The sequence below is a fragment of the Perissodus microlepis genome, chromosome 7, assembly GCF_051167445.1.
Source record: "Perissodus microlepis isolate ML-2025 ecotype Zambia chromosome 7, ASM5116744v1, whole genome shotgun sequence".
In the NCBI taxonomy this organism is placed as follows: Eukaryota; Metazoa; Chordata; class Actinopteri; order Cichliformes; family Cichlidae; genus Perissodus; species Perissodus microlepis.
The window spans coordinates 32,402,737-32,421,946 of record NC_140467.1 but is presented as its reverse complement, the minus strand read 5'-3'; the positions used below and the strand labels follow the sequence as shown (position 1 = coordinate 32,421,946).

The window sequence follows — 19,210 nt, the reverse complement described above, 5'->3', positions numbered from 1 at the left end:
GAATTTGCTTGTAAACGGATTATCCATTGTTTAAATGTCCCGGGCAGTCGAAAAGAAAGCAGAGCTGTTGAGAAATGCTATGAGCTAACTGGGCGCTAACCGTGTCTTCTTTTTTTTTTCAAACCTTTATTTAAACATAAGTACAATACAAAATGGAATTAAACAGTACTACAATAATGGTGTTGTACTTACAAAAGAATTGTATGCATAGATAAACAAATACAAGAACAGTATTCAGAAACAACAATATAAATATGCTAGGGGGAAAGTAAGGCGCTAACCGTGTCACTCAAATACATTAACTGTCGCAATGTTGGCAAATATAGGAAGTGACGTAAGATTTGCGCATGCGTGGTACCGATCGGGTTTCCGTTACGGATCAGGTAGTGACAGGCTGCATCCTCCGGAGGCAGCATTTGTAGGCCGATTACGTCATAGCGACACACCAAAGGCTGTCCAAATTCGTAGACTCCAAACGCAGCCAACAAATGCGTCGTCCTTTTCCCCGAATTTGAAGGATGGGTCGGGTGTGTCCTTCGTGGCCCACCATATCCCAGAATTCATAGCACAGCCCAGCCAATTCCAGTTTCCAACAATGGCGGCTGCTACTAAGTTTTAATATTACTCTTATTACTCTTTCTGGGTCACAAAATAAACTTTTAACATATTTTCCAGCGAGAATGTAGCTGTGTAAACTTCAAATATCTGCTTGGTTCCTCCTTGGTTTTCACACAGCTGAATAAACGTTAAACAGAAAACTGATTAAACAGAAGTGTGAGACGGTCGAGAATTTACGCCAGTGTCCTGTTATATTTTAGATAGCAGGGAGCAGGCGGCCGAGTTTATTAAACTCCACCGAGACAGCGGTGACGCTAATCAGAAGGCTAGACCGTCCAGTTTCACAGCCGTGTACTTCCGGCCTACCTGACCTTCTGAGGACCCGGCCCACGTAGACCGCGAAGGACGGGTCCTCAGGAGGATGCAGCCCATGAATTTGGACACCCCTAAAGACTTAAACATACAAATTTGATGCAGCAAGACAACCATAGAGACAGGACTGAAGGAACAGAATGGGATCATCAAAGGGAGCTCACACATCTATAGCCATCCTAAGCAACAAACTAAAGGCACAAATGACAAAAAGACACAAAAATACCAAAATAACTGAAGACCGTAAACCATATGAAACTAAAACAAAAAATTATGAACCCACAAAATTCAAAACTCTGAGTTTATAACTGCAGTGTGATGGTTGACCACTATCACAGGTTTTAATAATGCATCGGACGGTTCTTAACCTAGTTTCAGCAGCTTCAGTTATCTCAACTGTTTTCTTGGTTTACCTGTTTGCTTAGTTAAATCCAGCTGGAGGCTTCTTCTTCTTCTTTAAGCCAGGCAGTATATGTCCATTACGTATCCAGGTAAGAGTATAACTGAGATCAAAAATCTCATTTTCAAGAATGACCCAGCCACAACACAAACACATAAAACCAACATCCAGATCATCTGTAATGTAGGATCAAGGTCAAAACACGAACAATTACTAACAAATTTCTGGCCAGTGACATCAAAATGACAAACACTGTTTTCTCTGTTACTCATAAAGGAGCTGTGCGATAGTTGCTGGATCTCAGAATATAGTCTTAGCTCAATATTCTAGCACAGTCGTTTAATTTCTGTGTTCTTTCGTGTAACTTGTTAGTTAAATAATGTCTAAAAGCATGACCAAGTCTAACTTTGCCTTTTCAGTTTTTAGTTCTTAAAAATTTCAGTGTGACTCAACTGGATGATTTGTTTTATCGGTGGGTGTGCTGAACAACCGTCTCACTACGCTCATGTTTATTTCAGTGAGTGTGACAAACTATCTTCGTGAGTCGTTTCATCATCACCACTATGTGAAAGCCAGAGCCACAACGTGATGACTCAGGAACAAGTCAAGTAGTGTTTTCAAACCTTTTGAAACAGGCAGCTCTTACTGAGGACAGAACACTTCCACAACATATTTGACACAGACGAACTCTAAATAACATAGAAAAATGCTCTATTAGAAGTAAAAGCCCTGCCTTAAAGCACTCTGAATAACACAAGAAACTCCCGTAAAGTAAAAGAAGTTTCACAAAACAGACGTGGTGTTATTGTTTTAATTACTTGAACTATAGTTAGTTAGTTTCATCACTGGTGCCCAGCTTGAGAGTCCGGCCTATCTAAGAGGCCACCATATAAATCTGAGGAGTGGTGAGATGATTTTGATTTTATAAATACTAGATGAGGAATCCAAACAGCTTTTTGCATTAGGTTCCAAAGCTCAGAAATTGGTAAAAAGAGGTTTGATATTTAATATATATATTTATAGTTAATTTTATTGAAATTGAGATGTTTTATTATGTTTTGGGTAAAAATATTTGCTTTATGCTGTAAAAAAAAACAATACGTCCTTGTGAGATGAATGAATCAAGGCTTTATTGGCCACATGCAGGTTGCCCCGCAGTGGAATAGAACCCCCCCCTCCCCCCCCGACTTACACACACAACATAGACATCACATGGGAATACAGGTCGGAGATCGGCAGCGTTACAGAAAAACACTGAAAAAGTACACAACAATGGGAAAGTAGAAGAGGAAAAAGAGACCTCTTCTCATGCTGTCCTCCCATAGGAGCCCAGCATGAGAACAGGAAACAAAAAAAAAACTCCTCTGCACAGAGAGCACATAAATGTCCACAGTACAACATTATGGAACACGTGACAAGCCACAGGGTTGGGTAGGGGGTGAGGAGTAATCTGAAGGAAGATGCAGATGGCACACACGTTTAAAGAGGCACTGACGTCTCACATGGCTGACTGTCAGAGCTGTTTGCCTTGTCAGTTTTGCAGCATCAGTCTCAGCCTGTAAGTTGGTCAGAGTCACAGTGTTGATGCAGCTGTGCTCATCGGTCACAGGCTGGGTGAACCTCTACCCTCTGCGCTGCTGGGAGGCTTTTAGGCATCTAAAACAAACACACGAAGACACACCAGAGATGAAGACAAACTCCTGAGCATTTTTAATGAACAACACAGCACAGCCAGTGCAGGGCTTTCACAGTTATTTGCACTAGACAGAGAGGACAAGCGCAGGTAGAAAGCAAACCCAAGCAAAACCCAAGTAATTAACAGAGAAAAGAAAATACAGAGACACATTTAGAGTGACAGACAAGATAGTCAGCCATGCTACACTGCTGAGCTCAAATTATCCAGTAAGCACCAATCATAAAGTACATCTGCAGCCAAAAGTAAAAAAAAAAAACATCATCTGTGTCACATTATTCAGCAATCGATGCAGTGGTTGTGGAAATATTCAGTAGTTTGGTGATCAAAAGTCTGTACAAAATTTTGAGGCTATTTATCAAGTATATTTAGAGATATTTAATGTAATTTTTGGCAAATTAGATAATGGGTAAAAACTGTGTTTTTAAAAAGAAACTAATGAGAAGTTTCATACTGGGTCAACCAGCAGGCCTGACTTTGCCCTCCCTTGTGACATACACAAGACAGGTAAAATATTTAGTTATAAAGGTAGAAAAGACAGAATCAAAATCATGATATGAAAAAAGTATAAAATGTTAGCATTAAACCTGAAGACAGCTGTTTTTCCAGATGTTCGATGTACTGCTGGCGTCTGTCAATCATTCTCTCCCACGCAGAGACCTCGGAGGTCAGGCTGGCAAGTCGTCGGGCCTGTTTATCAACGAGAACCTGCAACACAGCAACGATGTTAAAGTGTAAGAAGAAGATCTCTGAACTTCACTGATAAATGCATCGAAGCAACTGCTGAAGCTTTCTTCTTTGTAAGGTTCAATCAGCATGCACAGCTCCTGATCCAGGACAGCTCCAGTGTTAATGGTACAGCAGCTGTTGATATTTATGCAGCATTTGGAAAGTTTGTCATGTTTTTAACACCCTCACAATTGACTTCCTTGCCTCAGTAGCTCTGTTAATGTTGGTAAGGTAATGTTGGCTGAAACCTGCCCACATATAAAGAGATCGCTTGGTAGTGGCCATTTCCAGCTCCAGTTGCTTAAGTAATGTGCTAATTTATTTACCACCCCCTCATATGTGAGTCATCAATATACTTTGCACAACATTTTTTTGCAGCAAACATGAGTGTGACTGATGACTTGGTCTCTTCATGATTCCTGATAATTTATTGGTTAACTTCCTGGTTTTTGCTCACCTTCATGGAGCTGATACCAGTGCAAGCTCCACCCCCTGACCTTGCCTCAGTCAGGCTCCTGATACTCTGGAGGATCCGGTTCATGCGGCGTTGCATGGCTGCCTGTTCAGTCTCCAGATCCTCCGACTCCTTCTGCAGGTCTCTGACTGTCCTCCACTGTCTGTCCCTCCTGGCAGACGATGTCTGCAGGACCTTCCTCACCTGGAGAGAAACACATTTAAATCAGCCAAACCACCAAGGAAGATGCAGAGCTATGGGCTTGAAATCTAATATTTTATGCCATTTTAGGTGATTTTGATTAATAAAAAGTAGAAGATGGTTACTTGTAATTTTATCAATACTTTCAGCTTAACAAAGCTGCCATATTCAGTGTTATATTTTACCCATCTTACAAAGGACAGCACAAATATATAATATAATAATAATATAACAATCAGTTATTAGGTAATTAATCAATTACTGGATTTAAATGACAATAAATTAGTAGCTAGTGTGTTAGAGTAGTGTTATTTTTAATCAAATAACACTACACTAACACACTAGTGTAGACTCCAAAATTTTAGACTCCAAAATGAACTGTTTTCTTCAAAGTTGTTATTTGTAGCCTTAAAAAACATCCAAAATATATAATCTGAAGTATATGCTGGAGATTTTGGGGCAAAGATTGCACACTAGGTTGTCTGATTTGCTGTGAAAAGTAATTTACAGAGCTCTCACTCACCTGTTTGTGAGTCCGTCCCACTTGTATATTTTTCTTACGGAGGCTCTCCAAACGCTTTGTTGCCCCGTCCATCTCTCTTCCCATCATTTCTCCGTGCTGCTCCAGTCGCTCCACGTTCTCAGTCACCTCTTCCAGCAGGTGAGCCAGACCCAGCGAGAGCATCTTCACCTGAGACACAGGGACCTGACCTAGTGCAGGTGAACACCAGACATGGTGAAGTCCTACCAGTAAAGTGGACAGCTGCAACACTTGGCTCACCCTCATGCTCCAAAACGTCATCAGTTAGCGGCTTTAAATCCCTCTATTCAAGTCTACTGACAACTCAGAAGCACATCTGATTAAATACCAGAGTACCAGCAGCTGTTGAGCTGTTGAGAGGTGACTAAACGTCTGCAGAGTCTGTAGTGTACTGATATGTCTCGGATGTTCCCAGAGGAGGTCTGGAGCTCTGTATGGTGAAGGATAGAGGGATGAGGAGAGGGTGGAGAGCCACATGGAGGCAAGAAGGGGTGTTCCCAGTCTGACGTATGAATTATAAAATAGGAGAATTTAACCAAAAGTTTGAATATTATATTTAACATCACAGGCTGGCTTGTAATATATATTCATTGTATGAATTTTAAGTGATCAATATACTAATATCTTTCTTTCACATGTGCACATCACACATTGTTTGCACACGGAAAATTATTTAATAACTCCTTAAAGAAAGACGAACAATAACAAACGTTTGCAATGTTTAAACTAAAGACAACACTTTGCTGAACTTTGAACACATTTTTCCCTATGTGAAAGAGCCAGTGTTGCATTTATACATGAAAGAAAGAGAGAAAGAGAGACGCCTGCTGGTTGTTTCAGGAGCTGCAATGAGCTCTGTACTTCTACAAAGTGAACTGGATATACAGGATATTTATTTCTTCCTCCAAGCCAAGTCTGTGGTTGGTTAGAGGGAGCACTATGTTTAAATCATACGCAAAAATAACATCAACGACAACAATATTGTTACTAATGAAGTAAAGTGCAACTCCAAGAGCAGCCACACTGATCAGGAGTAATATTTTCTGACTCTCACACAGTACCAGCAACAGTTTCAGATCCTCGTGTTGGGGAAACAGGCACCATATTTTATTGTTGCCCATATTCTCTTCTGACTCTGGGGACAAACGATGGTAAAATACTGACCCAAGGCCATAGCGATGATGGTTTTCGCATATGTATGTGCAGAGATCAGAATGAGCTTAAGGAGAGATTTTTATTTAAAAACAAAAAAATACATCTAATGGGAAACTCTACAGATGTACAGGGATATCTACTTAACAGGTGTTCATGATCCCCTCAGCCAGTAATAAGACAAAAAGCACAACTGCATGCACTATCTAACGTTTTTGGGTTCGGGTCAGGGTAATGCTTTATAATACAGCATGTAAATAAGGGTGTAATTCTCCTGTATTTAATTGGACTTTCAAGGTATTTTATTTTATTACAGTGTAATTATATTTTACATGCAAATGCTTAAAGGCACACTAGAATAACGTACATTGTAAATATGCTGTACTTTTCAGGATTCAGGGTTTATATTTTAATATTTTGTCTTTACACCTTTATGTTTTTACATCTTTATTTAATAGTCACTATGTTCATGTACATGAAGGATGTTCTTTTATTCAACTGTCCTTTTATTTTATCAAGATAATTATAATAACTTATAAGAAAAAGATAAATACCATTAAAATTTGCAGGCCATTGTGTCCTTATAATAATGGAGCCAAGTCTAATGTCTAACTTTTTTTTTTCTGTCACAATGACTGTTCAAACGTAACTGTAAAAAGGGGTGTACAGAAAGCACTTTCCTGTAAAATACCAGGAAGTTAGGTAAGGTTAAACTACTCTGTAATATGGCCCACACCCTGAAAAGTACAGTGTACTTACAGTGTGAGATGAAGAAATATTGTTTGTTTTTTCTGTAAAATTACCAAGAAATTATGCAGTACTTAAAATTACTTACAGAATAATTTGTGTCTCCTTTTCTGCAAAATACCTGAAGTTATCTGATTCTTAAAATTACTAAAATTACTTATGCATTACATAAATTTACTTAGAGTATAATTATTTCTTTGTTTCCTGTAAAAACCTGACTTGTTACCCTTATTCTAGTGTATTCTACCTGTATTGCATGCAAATATAATAACATTGTAATTACAAATAAAATAGATTAAAATTGCATTTAATTACAGGGGAATTAAGCCTTTAGTTTTGAGTAATGTAAAGTGTTACCTTTAAGTAAGCTTTTCAATGTGTGTATTAAAGGAAAATTATCATCTATAATAATTAGGGATGGGTATCGAAACCCGGTTCTTGTTGAGAACCGGTTCCCACTGTTTCAATTCCTTGGAATTGTTTGCCATTTTTGCAAACGATTCCCTTATCGATTCCAGTCGTCCCGAATGACGTCACCACGTCGCGGAGTGTCATTTACCTGGCAGGAAACATGGTACCTAAGCGGCTCAAACACTCAAAAGTTTGGTTATACTTTACGAGAACGGATGACAACGGGGCTACTTGCAAAGTAGATATTTCATTTAAGGGAGGAAACACTACGAATATGCAAAAGACACGCGATAACCTTAAATGAATGTCGTGTTTTTAATTCCGCTCCGGACTCGTGAATCTCAACCCAGCAGCAGCGGTAACGTTTGCACGTCCTCTCCCGTTAATGCGGCAGGTAAATAATCAACAACAGTGCATACTATGTTAGCGCGATCTGCCTTATCACAAAACCTGTCATTACTGTGCATTTAGGTGACCATGATGAGAGAGACAGACAGAGTCTGGCTGGCTCAGATGCTGGCAGTTCTCGCTGCAGTCTACAGGTAGCGTCTCCTTTCAGGCCAGGATAGACGAATGTCACCGAGCAGTGACTTAAGTTTGTGGTAAAAGGCTTGCACCTATTTGCCACAGCAGATGCCCCCGATTTTCGGTAAGTGAATGTGTTTAATTGTAGGCAGGGACATTACTGGATATTCTTGTGTAATTGCTACAGAATAATTTATGTTATACTTTGTTATTGCTACAGAAGAATATTTATTTTATTATTTTACATTTACAATTTTTTTTCCTGGGGACCCTGTGACACCCCATTGAAGAGCCGTAGGCTGTGGATCTCTTAAGATCTCACTGTCGGGTTTGTAAGGCCATGTTACTCCTAAATTTCTATCTTGTTCGAAGAGAAGATATAAAACAAAGTTCTAAGCTGTTCGACCTTAGTGTTCTCCTTTTTTTTAAAAAAGAATCGATAAGAGAATCGATAAAGAATCGAATCGTTAAACAGAATCGAAAATGGAATCGGAATCGTGAAAATCTTATCAATACCCATCCCTAATAATAATGCCGTAGTACTTATATGTTGTGATCATTTCAGTATTAACCCCTTTGAGCAGTTTTGATCTTAGAAGATTAACTGTTTGCCATTCTAAAAAATAACATGATTTTTGATTTATCCGCATTTAATAACAACTTACACTTACACCATGACACTTTTAAAACATTGACCTTCTACAAAAACAAAGAAAGAAAGAAAGCGTTTACTACCTACCTAGGTTACATACAGACCAAGTATGGACATAAAGAACATACTGGAGCATTTACCTGCTAAACAGCCAGATATCCTCCACGTGGGGGTAAAGACCGAAAACAGAGCAAATACTGGAGATACAGTGTTCAGCTGGACAGAAATATAACACACAGCTGAATGATAATGTTTCCTCGTATCTGCTGGACGTGGGTGCTAGTGATGTGATCAAGTACACTCAGACAGGCTTGTTTTGATTTCATGTTATAAAACACAAAAGATGAAACCTGCACTAAAATGTTTTATTTTATTGGATAAAAAGAGACAGGAAAAAGAATGAAACTGATTTACTCCGATGTGGGTTGTTAATGCCAGAAAGCTGATGAAAATATCATTTTCAAACCTTCTTGTTTGGCCTCTTTGTGCCAGTTAAGGTTTTCTGCAGTGAACTGAATTAAGAGAATAAGACTTCCTGCACTCAGACGCAGGCTGAAAGAGTGGCTTTGTCAAAAAGAGGCAGACCAACAAACTCTTTGAATTGTTTTGGACCAGGGACAGGCCTCATGCACAAATGGCACTATGTAAGCTCATAAAGCCCGATTTATAAAAGGAGAGAAAAGAGTCAGCCTCAGCCCACTGCTTCCTCCTGGCATTGTGCAGAAAAAAGCTGCAGGGCAGCAGAGTCACCGGATCACTACATGAGCAAGAGGACAACAAAGTAAGGCAGCGTGTCTTTGTTATTAATATGTATGAATGATTTCTGTGAATAATATACAATAAATAATGCTTTGATCCTTAATGATAATAAAGCTCTATATGTCGATATTTAAAAGGTGAGGTTGTCTTATAGGAGAGATTTTAGTAAACCAAAGCTTCATAGGAAATTATTATATCTTGTATTGCCTTGTCAACCTAATGAAAGACTTAACTGAGGGCTCTTTAAAATAAAATTATGAAAAGTAACATGGAGATCAGAAGTGTTTTTAAGCTGTAAATCTTAAGTTGCTCTCAGAATGCTTTTTGTAGCCTCATTAGCTTGTTTTTCTCGGACCCAGAAGCTACTGTAGTCTGCCCTCCTGTCCAGAGTGTGGTTACATATCCTTCCTTCATAGGGAGATTGGTGGAAAACAGAGTCAGAAACAACATTTAACTGGTGTTTATTGATAAATAAATGCATTAATAAAATATTAATATTTAGTTTATCTCATTTGTATTGGGTGGGTCAGCAGCATTTAACTGTTAAGTGTTAATTACTTGATTCAAAACGTATGATGCGTTCACCTGTGTTCAGTTGGACTGGCACTTTTAAATGGAATTAATTATTAATCATATAATACCAGATCAAACATAAAGCCTGTGGGCCAGAATCAGCCAAGAAATGCCAAGAAATGCACAGATTTTGAACTTTAAACTGTGTTTTTATAATGTGTACAGGTTTTCCTACTGATAAAGCCCTCCCTCAATTCCCATTCATGCTATCCTACTACAACAAAGTAGTTAAGTAATAGGTAAACAACTAAATGACAGAAAAGTTTTTCACTCCCCGTCACCACTACTACTACTATCCGGTCGTTAAGTGATGCCGTGACGAATCCTACTTCCGGGCCTAAAGTAGTCTGTGTTTAATATGGCTTTTGTGTTGTTAACATGTTTAATGTTTTGTATTTTCTTCTATTTAATCTCAAAAAGCTCCTAAAACAGTCAGTGATCACTGTTGACCTCCCTCGGCTTTTATTACCGCTAATCATTTATTTAAGCTCAGTTTTTAAAACCTTAGGATGTAACTACAGCCCAGCCCATGCAGCAGTATATGAATGACTAACCTCATATTGTGGATGGATTATCTCAGTTGTTCTCCTGGCTGAAGTTTGGTCCTTCTACAGCATCCTGCCATGCGATTACATTTGTTCCTGACCACCGAGAACACTCACGTTAACTTTTATCGAGTGGAAAAAAAGTTAGCTTGTTTATATTATGCTAACATAGCTGTGTCGCTAGCGGTCACGTAGCACATCATTATATACCAGCTAGCCAAACTTCAGTAACCCTACAAACGTCACTGCTGTTTAGTTTTCTGTCTTCATTTATGTTGGAAGTGATAACAGAGATGTACGTTTGAAATGTTTCCAAAACCCCGCAGTCAGGACATGCTATATTGTATTTAGATAGAAGCTAGCGAGCTAACTTCCTGCTAACTTCTAACTCCGTTAAATGTCATAAATTCCGTTTTCATGGATGCCTGGATGTTAAACTCAATTGTTACACCTGGTAGAGCAGAACGCTGATCATTTTATTAAAGATGAAAGACTTTATACAGTTTTTCAACTCTCAGTAATGCTACAGTGATCGTTTGATATATGTACCTGCAGCGGAGTTTAGGCCAAGACACGGCTAGTGACGTCAGACTTAACAACCGGATTGCTATGTTTTTTTTAAAATCTGTGAATTAAGAAAAACTTTATGTTTTATAAATACAGGACAGTGCGAGCAATGAGCTACCAGAACATTCTCTGTAATTTCACATATTCATCATGTAGCACTTCTTTTTCTTATATTAAGAAATCTCAGGGGCTAAATGTTTAGGAAATGTCATTCACTGGTCCATTTAAGATCAAAGTGAGCTGTCAAATGAGTTTGACATTCCTGATATAAACTCTTCTATAGTGGCTTTTGACTTAAACACCATTAGAAGTGTAAGGGTGAGGAGCCAAGAGCATGTGTCTGGGGTGTGTGTGTCTGTGTTTGTCTGAGGAGGCTGGACTATAACGCCATAGCTTGTCAGAGAGTCTGTAAGAAAGAAGCTATGAAGAGTATGAAGACGTGCATCTGGAGCATCTGTGACTGACACTTTGCAGTAAGTGAAAAAGATTTTTTGAGAAAAATAGATTCTCTTTTTCCCCCCTTTGTTTCTGCATGTTTTATTTTTGGATTTACATGGTGAAATGATCATATAATCTGCAGCTCTATACAATATTTGATCATGTTATAGGTTTCAGTTCTTGTTCCATGTGCTTCAGCTACAATCTAAAATAATCTATGCTTAAATTAACCTCTGTCTGCAAAATAGGTCCGTGCATATGAGAGCTAAAACACATCTATTTTAGTATCTACAAACGCAAGTTTCACAACTTTTTGGGCTGCATGGCAGACTGTGTTTCCCCTGAGACTTTCACACTAAAAAAAGGAATGTTATGTGCGATGGGGGGACTGAGAAGACTGTTCAGATAAGCCTGTCAAACAGGCTTTGGCAAACATAACTGAAAGGAGAAACAGGCAGGCAAGAAGCTGTAAATATTAAGAACTGTTGCAGTACAAGAAAGGAACAGCCCTTTTGACTTGTCCAAGCACAGCCACCACTTATAACTGTGTTGTATCAAGACTTGTGAGAAAGAAAGAGAGAGAGAACAGAAAAATACATTTCAGGCATAATGAAGTCATTACACCTGCACTTTTCCCACTGAGGCACATCAAATTACCTCTTGTTAAACAAAAAGCCTTTGGCAAGTTGTGAAATTACACAAGACGCTGGTGACTGACAGAGTGACAACAGGGTGTGTGCACAAAGGTATTTCACAGCACAAAGCTGCTAGTGTAATCTGCTGCAGAAGAGACTATCCCTGCTGTTTAAGAAAGGAACAGTTAGATCCTTACTGGGATAAGGGGGCTACTTGTTAACTGCCAGTGACTTTTGGTTATTTGTGCAACCCCAGTTCTCAGAATAGCATCTGTGTTTTTGGTAGGTCTTAAGAGCTTGAAAAGAAGGTGCAACATGGTAGACTAACGTGCGTGTTACAAACACCTTTAACCTTTTAAAAGACATTTCAACTCTTATCCCAAAGGTTTCTTTCTTTTGCAAGTTTTGGGTGAAACCACTGTGATACCTTTCCCTGCTACATGTGACCTACTGAAGTGTTGTTGTTGTTATGCCAATAACCTTTAAGTAGGTATGTAATATTTTTCCCTCTATTGTGGAAAACAGTTGTTCAGTACGAAATGCCTGTGAAGTGTAGCTGTTCAAACGTTGCCATATGTAAAAGCTACAGTGCAAAATATTGAAACATTTCCAGGACAGTACTTTTAATGCATTATTTTTATGATGCAGCTTTATAATCCCCGCCCCCCTCAACTTAAGAACAACCCCCAAGTGGCTCTTAATGTTACTGGATTTCAAAGAAAGGGTGCCTGAACAACTGGCAGGACCACATCCCAAGATCATCAAATATGTAAAAAACTAAATCCAGCAGGGTGGCTCAAACGACTTATTGTAGTTACTGAAATTGTTATTCGCACTGCTCAACTTATTCCAGCATACTGTTAAAGTTTGGCATGAACCTGAGCACATTGTGTTCACTTTTGAAAGTGAATGAGTGCAATTGAGCAAGAGCGGAGAATTTATAGCAAAAATGGTTTACGTGACATGAGAAAGTGGGATGAGTGACGGGTTTAAGAGGCAGCTGTGGAGTGCGGCCACAAGTTGTAAATCATTGCTAAATGGCTGAGGAGATCATTTAGTCACTGTTGGCACTGCGTGTCAAGCATCCTAACAGTCATACATACGCAGTTTTACTTTGTCTTCAAAGAAAGAAGAGAAGGGCTTAACAAGATTCTGAGCACAAGCCTGTTCATGTGATATGCATGTAGTGTTTGATGTTTACCTTGAGGCTCAGACTAATATTAGAGTCAATGAATTCATTAACTTACCTGCAGGAAGTTGTGTTCACGTAACCTGTGAACACAATGCATATGTTTCTACTTATTGGTCTCTGTATGAGTCATTTAATTATTAAAATAGAAAAAAAGCAAACAAAACACAAAAAAACAGGCAACATAATGCTAGCATGACTTTAAAATGTCAAAATGTATAAAAATGCTTGAAATGCTGTAATCCAGTGTATTATTTGTAGTAATTAAACTAAATGCAATTAAATTCCTTACAATTCAAGCATTAAATTGAAAAAGCAAACATTCACAAAAGTTTAAGTTGTTCAGATATTCTTTGGTTTCAAACATTTTCAGTGTAAAGGAAATGCCCTTTGTATATTCAGCTTTTACAGCTGGTTAAATCAAATAACTCTACCCTATAGGAGACCTTTGTATGAATTTTTCCTGCACAGAAAAAGTTTCGATTGATCTGTCCACCCATCATCTTTGCTCATCTGTTATCAGAATCATCAGAATCAGAATACTTTATTAATCCCGAAGAAAATTATAGGTTACAGCAGGCAGCACGCTAAATGGCCCATGCGCACTTACGAAGGAACCCCCTGACCAAACATACTTTATCATCATCATCATTTATTTATTTATATAGCACTTTAAAAACACACCTGGTAGACCAAAGTGCTGTACAATACTAATATGCACATAGTAATAAAACCAGACATAGCAATAAAATTTAAAAAAAAATAAAATAAAATAAAAATATCAGTTACCCACAGAGTTGAAAGCCAGAGAATAAAAATAGGTTTTTAATAAAGACTTAAAAACTGGCACTGATGTAGCCTGTCTAATATGGAGAGGAAGGTTATTCCAAAGCATCGGCGCAGCAACAGAGAACGCTCGGTCTCCTCTAAGTTTCAGCCGTGACTTTGGGACCGAAAGCAGCAACTGCTCAGCTGACCGAAGGGAACGAGTGGGGACGTGGGGCTTCAACAAGTCAGACAAATAAACAGGTGCCAGACCATTTAGAGATTTAAAAACCAATAATAGGACTTTAAAACGGATCCTGAATTCAATTGGAAGCCAGTGCAAAGAGGCCAAAATCGGAGTGATGTGATCAAATTTTCTTCTGCCAGTTAAAAATCGTGCCACAGCATTTTGCACTAATTGCAAGCGTGACAAAGTGCCCTGCCCAACCCCTATTAAAAGAGAATTACAATAATCTAAACGTGAGGTAATAAAGGCATGAATAACACTTTCCAAGTCACGCTTGGAAAGAAAGGGCTTAACCTTTGATAAACGTCTGAGGTGATAAAATGCTGATTTTACCACCCCGTTTACATGGTCATCAAAGGTAAGTGCAGAATCAATTTTAACTCCGAGATTTGTGATCAAACTCTTTAGTTGGGAAGTCAAAGCTGCAAGATCAACATCCAGAGTATAAGAAGAACGATTTGGGCCAAATAAAATTGCTTCTGTCTTCCGATCATTAAAATTTAAAAAGTTTTTTGCCATCCATGCTTTGACATCAGTAAGGCAGTCAAGCTGAGGTCCAGTTGGGAGACTATCAGTCTTTACACAAACATTACATTGGGGAGACATGTCAGAGAGGTAGGCTGATAGGAAAAAAAGAACAACAAAAATACATAACATGAGGTGAGAGGAGCAGAAAAAAAACCTCCACTCAGACTGAGCTCCTAATGGGAGAACAGTTTGAGAACAAAAATTATCAGCTGGGTCATGGCAGCACCACCACTATATTTTAGATGCCACACTTCCCACGGGTATAATCTCTCCAACAGGTTCTCGGTCTACTGTTGGGTGTGCCCATTTCTGGGTATTCCCGGGTACCCCTCAGGGGCCCTGGAACTCATGTGGGACCTCAAGCAGTTCCTAAGCAGCAACTTTGAAGAGGCTGAGGTGAGACTTGCCTTTCAAACAGCAATCAGCTGCAGCTGCCTGTGTAGACACACCTGTCTATCAAACTGACCACACCCCGAAATTTAAGTCTTAAAAATCCAAACAGTTGGAAAAAAATAATCACCCTGAGGGGACTGGGCGACTAAACCTCTTCACTACACCTTACTTGAATCCTGCAGGTGTGGGTGTCATACTGAAACAGGTGGGGCCCTGTGATTGGTCCATTCAAAGAATTGCTGCCTCTTTATTGGATAAAAAGATGACAGCAACTTCTTCAAACTCAACACCAACCTCTCCTTTCCCCTTCCTTCAACAATTGCACCTCCTTCAACAATTAGGCTGCTTGGTCTGTAGGTAGACAAAACCTCAGTTTGCAGTTTAGTTTATCCTTAGTGAAAATTACACTTTAACTGGTGAGTGAACATTTTTGCCTTATTGCTGTGAACGTGGATGGTTGACTAGTTGGCTTTTTTTCAAGTTTTCGTGCTGTGCGAGTGGCCTTTCTTGGAAGTGGGAAGAGTCAGGGAGTCACACGGGACTGAAAGAAAGTTTTACAGTCTTTCAACTGCAAAAGACACATTTATTGTGTAACAGGTATGCTGGGCAGATTTATGCTTGCACAATTTTCTTTTGCTTTTGTTTCCTTGTAATAATTTTTTTGTAAACTTGTTAGTTTTATGAATTCTGAATACAGAATGTCTATTTTAATTTTAAATCTACAATTTTTATTGTCAAGTGTGTTTTATTTTGTTTTTTAAAACATTAAGAGTCTGTTCTTTTGACTTGCTCTATAATAATTGTGGTTTTCTAATCATTTTAATGCCAGAAAGAGTTAATCTGAATTATTTCTGTTAGGTGTTTAGTGTCTGCATGGGGCTCTTTAGTCCTTATAGTGCGGCTCCGCCTGGTTTTTGAAAATAAATTAGAAGTATTTAGCTGAAGTGTATTTTATTTATGTTAGTTCTTTTTTAACTTGTAGTTCTAAATTGGAAGATTATTGTTATATTGAAATATAAAAATAAAATTATATTCTATTATTTTTTCATCGCTCAAAATAAGCCAGTATACCCGCCGAAACGCCGTGCATTTATCGAGACTTTCAACCCCAGGTAGGCCAATTATGGATCTTCGGATCCACATTATGTCAGCAGTTATTCTCCACCATGAACTATGTTAAAAACAAACACCGCTCACGCCTCACAGATGACCGCTTACAATCCTGGATAAAGATGAAAGCCCCGATTTGCAGACGCTGTGCGCAGAGGTTCGGGACCAGAAGTCCCATTGTAAACATATCAGGCAGGCCCGACGATGTTTGCATGAACATGCTTTTCAGCATCTCTTTATTGACCACTTTTCACACACGGTTGCTGTACGCATACAGTCGGCTGTAGCTTTGCAGCTCACAGCCCGACACACACCAACACAACAGCATAGGTAGCACAAACGTAAAGGCGGCGAGGTGTGATTTCGGGTGCTGCTCTGGTGCGTCCGCCTCCCCTGCAGCGGCAGGGGAGGCAGACCACGCCCCGCCACACACATTAACCAGGTAAAATACATATTTAGGCAGAATTTTGCAAATATCTATTTTTCATTTTTTAGCAGCATAGTGCTTTTTTTTCCAATTATTTTTTTTTAAAAGTCAGGCTCCAAAAGCCCAAAGGAGATATAACAGTTTTTGTTTGCTACATGGATCATTTTAGTTCAGGTTGGTGTCTTTTCTTTTGTTATATTTCTTTAAGAGTTCAAAATGTGTTAATTACATAAATAAAATGTATTTTTCTCTGTAGCACTTCATGGATTTAAGCAACACACCTTAGTTGTTCACACAAAGCATAAAGGTAGAAAACAATATATACAGTGTTATTTTAGATGTCAAAAAGTATTTGTGGCTCCCAGTGTTTTCTTTTGCGTGGAAACCGGGTCCAAATGGCTCTTTCGGTGTTAAAGGTTGCTGAACCCTTGCCTAGGGGGTTTCTGCAGGAAGAAATCCTGCTGGTCTGGTGCAGTGCAAAGCACTAAATGTACAACTTTTTTGTAAGTGGAAAATTGCAATAAAATCAAAGCCTGTAATACTCAAGTGTATATTAAAGATCTGCTATAACTCATTCACTTGGCCTTGTGAACTGGTCAATCTCCAGGAAGACACATTGCTGGATTTGTCTCCATGTGGAGTTTTTTTGCTTATTTGCAAGAGCCCATTTTCTGCAAGACATCTCATCGTGACCAGATTAATGTGTACAGAATTTAACAGAAATGAGTACTTTAAAGAAAAAAGGAAAAAAGTTAAGACTGTTTTGGGTCTACCGTATTTTTTGGGCTATAAGGCGCACTATAAATCCTTTTAATTTTCTCAACATCGACAGTGCATCTTATAATCCTGTGTGCCTTATGTATGAATTCCAGTTGTGCTTACTGACCTCGAACCGATTTTATCTGTCAAAAAATGTTGTAGTACGACTTTGGTAAGCTACAAAGCTGCACTGCTTGATGGATTGTTAGAGCATTACGGCCACCGTAGTCAGGAGCCTCGCGGAGTAATCTGTGTCCAAAACTCCGTCCGCTTCAGGTCCCAAAGTCAAACAAACACTGAAGCATCACTGTCTGAATTCTTTCACCTTTAATAAAATGATCAGCATTGCTGCTTTACCAGATGTAACAAGTCTAACATCCAGGCATCCATGATAACAGAATCTACTAAATTTAATGGAGTTATAAGTTAGCAGGAAGTTAGCTCGCTAGTTTCCACCTAAACATGATATAGCATGTTCTGACTGAGGGATTTCTGAAAAAATTAAAATGTACAGCTCTGCTATCACTTCCAACATAAATGAAGACAGAACTAAACAGCAGTGATGCTTGTAGGGTTACTGAAGTTGGTCTAGCTGGTATATAATGATGTGCTAAGTGATCGCTAGCGACACAGCTATTTTAGCATAACAAACACAGTGAAGCTAGAGGATGAACGCTAACTTTTTCCACTCGATACAAGTTAACGTGAGGGTTCCCGATGGTTAGGGACAAACGCAATTGCTTGGCAGTATGGGGCGCCATTTGTAAAGTGAAACATGCTGAAATTAACGATAACATTTTTCCACATTTAGCTCAAAACCTTACAAAAACATGTTTTTTCAAGTCATTTTTTACAACATTTAGTAAAATATTTGTAACTTTTCATATTTAAAACACAATTTTAAATGTTAAATATTAAATCTAAATGTTAAATATTAAATCTAAATGTTAAATCTAATTATTATATTAAATCTAAATGTTAAATCTAATTATTATATTAAATCTAAATGTTAAATCTAAATATTATATTTAAATTTAAATATTATATTTAAATCTAAATATTATATTTAAATCTAAATGTTAAATCTAAATGTTACAGGAAACTAAATATTTAGCTAACATGCAAATTAATTGTATGGCTCAACGGAAATACCCAAATAAAAGCTTTACGAAAACCTCCGGTGCAAAAGTGTGCCGGTAGTGGTCAGATTGTGTCTGCTCTCCCCTGATGGTCACTTCTCAACGCCATAAGCGGCTTCACTTCTTGCCTACCAGCACGTCCAGCAATTTAGCTGAAAACATCGGAAGATCCGTTTTGACGGCCATCCAAAGGTTCAGCAGTAGTGCACTCTCAGCAGCTGCAGTCTCCACTTCACAATCGCTGCAGCACATGTCCAGCGATTTAGCTGGACATTTAGATTTAAATATAATATTTAGATTTAACATTTAGATTTAAATATAATATTTAGATTTAACATTTAGATTTAACATTTAAAACTGTGTTTTAAATATGAAAAGTTACAAATATTTTACTAAATGTTGTAAAAAAATGACTCGAAAAAACATGTTTTTGTAAGGTTTTGAGCTAAATGTGGAAAAATGTTGCCGTTAATTTCAGCATGTTTCACTTTACAAACGGCGCCCCATATGGCAGGATGCTGTAAATGGACCAAACTTCAGTCAGGAGAACAGCTGAGATAATTCATCTACAATACAAGGTTAGTCATTAATATACTGCAACAACATAGTAATAGAGCAGCTGTGAGAGAATTCAGCCTTAATGAATCAATAGTACGGAAGTGGAGGAAGCAAGAAGAATGAGTTGAGTAAAGTTTGACCTA

The 19,210-nt window shown here is 38.4% G+C and overlaps 1 protein-coding gene across 1 annotated transcript; it reads right to left on the bottom strand.

Moving 5' to 3' along the window:
• Nucleotides 1-2,505: 2,505 nt before the first annotated feature.
• LOC146383443 (uncharacterized) lies at nucleotides 2,506-5,405 on the bottom strand. Its single transcript, XM_084934687.1, has 4 exons — nucleotides 4,931-5,405; nucleotides 4,210-4,410; nucleotides 3,611-3,731; nucleotides 2,506-2,986 (listed from the first exon to the last, which is right to left on the bottom strand). Exons 1-4 carry the CDS (start codon nucleotides 5,207-5,209, stop codon nucleotides 2,979-2,981), a joined length of 609 nt encoding a protein of 202 aa, XP_084790813.1. The 5' UTR covers nucleotides 5,210-5,405; the 3' UTR covers nucleotides 2,506-2,978.
• Nucleotides 5,406-19,210: the final 13,805 nt, after the last annotated feature.

What these genes read in the sequence shown, in the direction of transcription:
- LOC146383443 (XM_084934687.1), bottom strand. Translation starts at nt 5,209, where the DNA reads ATGACGTTTTGGAGCATGAGGGTGAGCCAAGTGTTGCAGCTGTCCACT. An exon ending in TGGGACGGACTCACAAACAG is followed by an intron (nt 4,411 to 4,930) that starts GTGAGTGAGAGC and finishes GTTTCTCTCCAG; the next exon opens with GTGAGGAAGGTCCTGCAGAC. An exon ending in CTGGTATCAGCTCCATGAAG is followed by an intron (nt 3,732 to 4,209) that starts GTGAGCAAAAAC and finishes GCTGTGTTGCAG; the next exon opens with GTTCTCGTTGATAAACAGGC.